At 38.7% G+C, this 7,775-nt stretch overlaps 1 protein-coding gene across 1 annotated transcript; it reads left to right on the plus strand.

Moving 5' to 3' along the window:
- Nucleotides 1–4,386: 4,386 nt before the first annotated feature.
- LOC112088509 (uncharacterized mitochondrial protein AtMg00810-like) lies at nt 4,387–5,151 on the plus strand. Its single transcript, XM_024158817.1, has one exon. It carries the CDS (start codon nt 4,387–4,389, stop codon nt 5,149–5,151), a length of 765 nt encoding a protein of 254 aa, XP_024014585.1.
- The last annotated feature ends 2,624 nt before the right edge of the window (nt 5,152–7,775 follow it).

A 7,775-nucleotide genomic window follows, 5' to 3' on the forward strand; every position in this document is an offset into this window, starting at 1 on the left:
AAGGTGACTTTACGAGTTCACAAAGTATGGGATACGATCGAACCCAAAAGTCGCATATTACAAGTTGGCGATCATGATTCGCCTAAAGGTATTTGGGAAGCAATCAAATCAAAAAATACCTAGGAGCAGACGGAGTAAAAGAAGCTCGCCTCCAGAGTCTTATGTCTGAGTTTGAGAGGTTGAAGATGAGTGACTCAGATACGATCGATACCTTCTCAGGTAAGATATCGGAGCTAGCCTCAAAATCTGCAGCGTTAGGACAAAAGGTTGAAGAAACAAAGATGGTGAAGAATTTTCTTCAAAGCTTACCAAGAAACAAGTATATACAAATCGTAGCTTCCTTAGAGCAAGTCCTTGACCTAAATACAACAAGTTTTGAAGATATAGTAGGACGACTCAAAGCGTACAAAGAGCGTATACAAGAAGAAAGTCATGTTGAACCTCAGGGGAATTTGCTGTTCACAAACACCGCAACACAAGGAAACCACACCAATCCATGATGGCTCGCAAGGACGTGGAAGAGGCCGAGGAAGAGGCCGCGGCAGATGCAATGGACAAGCCTGAAACAAAGAAACAAAGGATACACCAGACGTTGTATGTTTTCGGTGCGACAAACCAGGCCAATTTGCTTTGATTTGTCCTGAGCAAAAGAAGAAACTTCAAGAATTTAACAAAGTCGAAACAGAGGAAGCCGATGAAGCTCTATACATGCATGAGATCATCTTCCTTAATGAGGTAAAGGTAATTCCAAAGAAGTTCGAATCTGACGAAGGAGAAGAAGGAATCTGGTATTTGGATAACGGAGCAAGCAACCATATGACCGGTGTACGATCTTCCGGATGTCGAATTTGGTGATGACTTGTGTGGCAAAGGATCAATTCTGTTTGAAGGAAAACAGGTGAACAGCAACTACTAACCGATATATACTTCATTCCATCACTAATGGGCAACATTTTTAGCTTGGGACAAGCTACAGAGTACGACTGTGACGTAAGAATGAAGCGAGATTATCTAACCCTGTGTGACCCTAGTGGAAGACTCTTAGTAAAGGTAACAAGATCCCCTAACAGACTGTACAAGATCAGCCTCAAGATTGGTAAACCAATATGTCTACACTCCAAAATTGATCAAGATACATGGAATTGGCATGCGAGACTTGGTCATATCAGTTTTAGGACTATCAAGACCATGTCAGCATTGGAGATGGTTCAGGGATTACCCAAAATCGAAAGTGAAAAGGAGCTATGCGAATCATGCCTAGTAGGAAAGCAAGCTCGTCAAGCTTTCCCAAAAGCAACACAGTACCGAGCCACAAAGGTACTAGAACTCATTCATGCCGATTTGTGTGGTCCCAAAACACCAAACACTCTTGCTCGAAACAGGTATATCTTTGTAATCATTGATGATTACACAAGATATATGTGGACGATTTTGTTGAAGGAAAAGAGTGAGGCATTCGAGAAATTCAATATGTTCAAGACTCTTGTTGAGAAGAAACTTGACAACACGATCTTAACACTTCGTACAAATAGAGGTGGGGAGTTTACTAGCAAAGAGTTCTAAGATTTCTGAAATCAAAACGCGATTAAACACCATCTAACAGCTCCCTACACCCCACAGAAGAATGGTGTAGTGGAAAGAAGAAACCGAACACTAATGGAGATGGCAAGAAGTATTCTCAAAGCAATAAGGGTACCAAAAATATTGTGGGGAGAAGCAGTTCGTCATTCAACATACCTTATTAATCGAGTCCATACATGATGACTTAAGGATAAAACACCCTACAAATGCTTAAGAAGAATAAAGCCAAAGATTGATCACCTAAGAGTTTTCGGATGTCTTGCGTATGCAAAAATCGAAAACGTCAACCTAAGAAAGCTGGATGATCGATCACAAGCTCTAATACACCTTGGGATCGAGCCAGGATCTAAGGCGTATAGACTTTACAATCCAACATCAAGGAAAATCATTGTAAGCAGAGAGGTTGTCTTCAATGAAAAGGAAGGTTGGAATTGGAAGGGAGCTGATGAAAAAGCCAAAATTGAACCGGGCATGTTTCATATGACGTGGGGAGAAGCAATGGACGAAAGACAAGGTCCATACACCTGGACGGATAATAACACCGTATTTTGACCACTTTTATGGATCGTTTTGAAATACTTTTTCTATGTTTTTTATTTCTTTCAAATGTTTTTATTATGTTTTTCTAGTATTTGTAGTTTCAAGACTCTTTTAAGGAAACTTAGAAAAAAGCTTAACAAATGGATAGAAACAGATTTCAGCTCAGAGTCAAACCGTCAGAAGTTCACCCGATAATGAAGACCTTCTCACCGTCTGATCCAGCTCAAATTTGGAGACCTTAAAGAAGGAACTACCAGCTTTCCAGCACACCTTATAGCATGGCAATCCAACAGTTCAATCAAAAGTTACGCGAAGAGAAAGATGTCCCGTAAACCAGCCGGCAAGCATTCCTACCCGCGGCCAACACCCATTTCACACCGGTCCCGTCCTTCCCGACCACGGAGAATGGTCTGTCCAACCTTGAAACCCATTTTCAAGCCAAAAATGATTCCCTCATTTGGAGAAGCCCTAATTGACGCCCAGAAATGACTTGAGCACTATAAATACATGTTTTAGGAACCCTAAGTCGGATGCTCTTTTATGCTTAGGAATATTTTTTAGGTTTTTTAATACTTTGCTTTCTTTTAAATTTAGGGAGATAGAGATCTGTCTCTTGAACCCTCTTTATTTCTTCTTCAATATCGATTTCTACTCAGCCTTTCATTACAATGTTTTTGCTTTCTTTAATCATGTATGAGTAGTTTTATTGTTGGGTTTAACGGATTTTCGATGGGGGCTATATATATTCGATGGGGATTCCATTAGCTATTACAGCCAAATCCTAGAACTTTTTCTTCTAAACTTATTTTTAATGCATGGGAGTAGCGTCATGAACGACAATCTGATCTAGGTCTTTGGTGTTGGGAAAGTATTCATCTGGGGCCAGATCTAGTTTAAGAAGAGCAGATCAAACCATAGCAGTGGAAACCTACCTATGGGCGAGCTGTGAATACTGATGAGTCTTAAGCAAGCTTGCATCTTTTCCCTTCCAGGGCCAGAGTGGAAACCTACTGGTCAGGGTTGCGAGAGATAGTTGGTTATGATCACGACAGTGGCGTATTCATACGCTTGTGACTCGAGTTCTAAACGTTTTAGCTAAGATCTTTTAATTTACTTTTTAGCAATTTTGAATCGTTCATCCCCGGAGAGAATTTCCCTGAAAACTTAGCGTCTCGTCTTTATAAGTTTTCACCGATTTCAATATAAGTTTTAGGCATTAGGTTATTTTTTTTATTCCAGCCGATTTTCATTCAAGCAATTACGTCTAGCCGTTTTCCTGTTTTTAGTCGGATTTTACTAGATTTAGTTATTAGGTCATTTTGATTCCCGCATTTTCCCGTTAAGATTAGTTTTTACGTTTTAAAGACACAACCAAAACCCCTAAAAAAATTGCATGGTTTTAAACTTTCTTACTTCATATTTATTTCGAATACTTTTGCAGAAAAGAACCTCCTTTCATGTGGATTCGATTCCGAAGTACTACAATTGATCAGTTGTGCACTTGCGGCTGATTTTATTTAGGGTAAAACTTGACAGCCCCGCACATGCCACATCAAACAACGAGCAGAGTAACACCAAGAATGAAACAGAGCCGGAATAAAAGGATAGTGAAGATGAAAGCAGTAATCAAGAGCAAGAAGAAGTTATTACACTACCTCAGCTAAAAAAAATCAACACGAGAAAGAAGACGACCCAAGCACCTTGATGATCACGTCCTTCTAGAAGATTTAGACTGTGAGTTACTTCTACTTTCATTGAATAACGAGCCAAGAAACTTTGGAGAAGCAAAGGGTTCCATTCAATGGACAAAGGCGTGTTCAGAGGAGATAGACTCAATCAATAAGAACAAGACCTGGAGCTTAGTCGACAAACCAATTGGAGTAAAGGTCATTGGACTTAAATGGGTATTCAAGATCAAAAGGAATGCTGATGGGTCTATAAACAAATATAAGGCTAGATTAGTTTCAAAAGGTTATGTGCAACAAGAGGGAATCAATTTTGAAGAAGTCTTTGCACCTGTGGCAAGGATTGAAACAGTTCAGTTACTTATTGGTCTAGCTGCTTCCCATGGTTGGGAAATTCATCATCTCGACGTCAAGATGGCCTTTCTACACGGCAAACTAAAGGAAGATGTATATGTCTCACAACCCGAAGGATTTGAAAAGAAAGGAGAAAAGCACAAAGTTTTCAAACTCGTGAAAGCCCTATATAGTTTGAGACAAGCACCAAGAGCATAACACAAAGCTTGATCAAATCTTGAAGAGCATGAAGTTCAAGAAGTATTCAAGAGAAAGTTTTGTGTACCGCAAGCAAGAAGGAGAAAATCTTCTTATTGTGGCTGTTTATGTTGATGATCTCTTTGTAACAGGAAATACATTGGAAAACATCAAAGAATTCAAGGTTGGAATGTCGTCAAATTTCGATATGTCTGATCTAGGAAGACTTACATATTACCTTGGGATAGAAGTCAACCAAAACAAAGCAGGGATCGAGATTAAAAAAGAGGCATATGCGTGCCGAATCCTAAAGGAGGCTGGCCTAGACTCGTGCAATCCTACTCACATACCAATGGAGTTCGGCTTGAACATGACTAAAGGTCAACAACGTAAACCAGACATCGATGCTACAATGGATCAAAGACATATCGACTGCTTAAGGTATCTCTTGCATACGAGACCTGATCTCTCTTTTGCGGTTGGAGTTCTAAGTAGGTATATGCAAGCTCCTAAGGAATCACATGGTCGAGTGATGAAACAAATACTGAGGTATATACAAGGGACATTGGCGTACAGTTTGAAGTTCAAGAAAGGAGGTTCTAAGAAACTTATTGGCTACAGCGACAGCAGCCATAATGTAGACCCCGACGGCGGAAGAAGCACAACCGGGCATGTTTTTTACTTTGGTGACACTCCGATCAGCTGGTGCTCCCAAAAACAGGACAGAGTTCCATTGTCCTCATGCGAAGCCGAGTTCATGGCTGCCACGGAAGCTGACAAACAAGCAATTTTGGCTTCAAGACTTGTTGAGTGAGATTACCGGATGGAAGGTTCAGAGGTTAGTGATTTGAATAGATAAAATATCCGCCCTCTCACTCACAAAGAACCCTGTCTTCCATGGCAGGAGTAAACACATCCACAAGCGTTATCACTTTATCAGAGAATGCGTCGAAGAAAACCAAATTGAAGTCGAGCATGTACCTGGTGAAGAACAATGTGCAGATATCCTAACAAAAGCTCTAGCAAGAATAAAGTTCATGAAGATTAGAGACCTAATTGGAGTTCAAGACCTCTCTGGAAATGACTTGAAGCTTAAAGGGGTGAATGTTGGATAAGCTTCAATATCTTAAGGCCCAATACATCCTTATCCAATAAGGATTAGGATAAGATAGGCCTAACAGACTTAGGAGTTATCTAATTCAAATAGAAATAGGATTAGTAAAGGATCTCTAATATATATATATATATATATGTTTATCGAGCTTGTGATAAACATAAGTGAGAACATTGATGTTTAGTTTTGAGCTAAGTTTCTAAACATAATAAAGAGAGAAAATTCTTTATACAAGTTCGTGTCTTTGCTCTTAAGCAACTATAGTTTCATATATTAAACCCAAGTCAGGACGTAATAGTTAACTCTTACATGAAGAAAACATCAGATTATGTTAGAAGAAAGTTGTTACAGAGAATAAGATTATTTGGGAAAGTTTCATAGCTGTAAAATGAATTACAACAATCACATATATGTATATAGGATAAAGCCGGTTTACATTACTATCCAGGACTAAATCACATCTAATATGATAAACCAATATACCTACATATCTAATATTCCCCTTCTAGATGGCAGGAATATAGATTTGAGTGATATATTTCTTATGAGATAATGAAACTGGGATGGGAAAAGAGTCAAAGAGGTTTGGCTAAGACATCTGCAAGCTGAAGCTCTATTTTCTCGTGAAAATCAAACCACTAATGATCTTTTCCCGAACCAGGTGACAATCATTCTCGATGTGTTTTGTGCGCTCGTAGAAGACCGGATTATTGGCAATATATGTGGCAGCTGTTGATCACAATAGAAATCCACAAGTTACTGTTGATCCACCTGAAACTCTTTGAGCAGCTTTACCAACCATTCAATCTCCCGGACAGAAATCAACTTGTATTGCCCTGTATTCTGACTCAGCTGAAGAATGTGAAACCATTGGTTGATTGTTTGAATTCCATGAGATTAAAGATGATCTAAGCAATATACAGAAACCATAGGTTGATTGCCGTGTATCAATACACAATGCCTAATCTGCATCTGTAAACCCTTTGAGAATCAAATCAGAATCTACAGAGTAAGATACACCCAGACCAACAGTTCCTTTGATGCAGATGAGAACTCTTTGGTGCATAAATAAACTGACAAAGTTTGTTGACTGCATACATAATATCAGGACGTGTGATGGTCAAGTACATCAGCTTTCCCACCAAACATCTATAAATCGATGCATCTTCAAGCAAAGGTTCCTTAGAATGCAAACTGAGCTTAAGACTAGCATCCATTGGAATACTAGACGATTTGCAAGCCAACATTCCAGTTTCTTCTAGTCGTTCTGAGGCATATTTCCATTGAGAGATGAAAATACCCGAACTAGAGCCAGCCACTTCAAGGCCAAGAAAATATAGCAGAGCACCTAAGCATCAAAGCTTGAATGTTTTTCTTCAACTCTTCCTTCCACTAAGTGATTTCATCGTCATTATTGTTGGCAATAACAATGTCATCAACATAGATAAGTACAGCCACATAACTGCCATTCACATTTATCACAAAGAGTGTGTGATTGATGTAGGTGCAGTGGGCAACTACAAGTTTTACCTAAATAAGTTACAAGTGCACAACAAACCAAGTACCACTTAGGGATCGAATCCACAGAGATTTGTGTGTTGAGGATTTCTAACTGCTACGAAAGACAAACTCTAAACCTAATCATATTAAAAGGGGTTTTGTGTCACGATTTCTAAATAAACTAAGCAAGAAATAAAAACTAAAAGAAAAAGGTTGTAAAAAATAGATAAAAAGCGTTGGGTATTATAGATTTTCTCTAGGGTTCATGATCTATAACATTACGAATTTAGATAAGGAATTTCTATGATTCTGAAACTAGAATAGACACATGTATGATTAGCCAACTATCGTCACCCTAACCATCTAATCATTCAAACTCGACAAGTAACTTTTGTCTATTGTCGTGAGAGAGATCTTGCATTAACTAAACATAATTCATCTCGGCTCACGCCCACTCTATAGGTAGCTTTCATCTCCTATGATGGTTATGTTCATAAGATCCAGATCAGGCAATCTGATATATCATTGTCGTGGCTCTGATTACACCATAGGTCAGATGCTAGGTGATCAATCCAACATACATGCATTAGGATCGGGATGTATGATAGAATCAATTAGAAAAAGAAATCCTTAATCTAAAAAACCTAGATGTTTTTAATCATGAGGACCCTATTGATATTCCCCTTTACCCAACAAGGTAACTACTCAGACATAGTGATAACACCGGATTTTGACCATTTTTATGGATCACTTTAATATCTTTTGCAGGTGTTTTTACTCCATTTCAAATTTTTTCAAATGATTTCTATGTTTTTGGATTTTAA

This window comes from Eutrema salsugineum, unplaced genomic scaffold (assembly GCF_000478725.1).
Source record: "Eutrema salsugineum unplaced genomic scaffold, Eutsalg1_0 scaffold_8, whole genome shotgun sequence".
In the NCBI taxonomy this organism is placed as follows: domain Eukaryota; kingdom Viridiplantae; phylum Streptophyta; class Magnoliopsida; order Brassicales; family Brassicaceae; genus Eutrema; species Eutrema salsugineum.

What these genes read in the sequence shown, in the direction of transcription:
- LOC112088509 (XM_024158817.1), top strand. Translation starts at nt 4,387, where the DNA reads ATGAAGTTCAAGAAGTATTCAAGAGAAAGTTTTGTGTACCGCAAGCAA.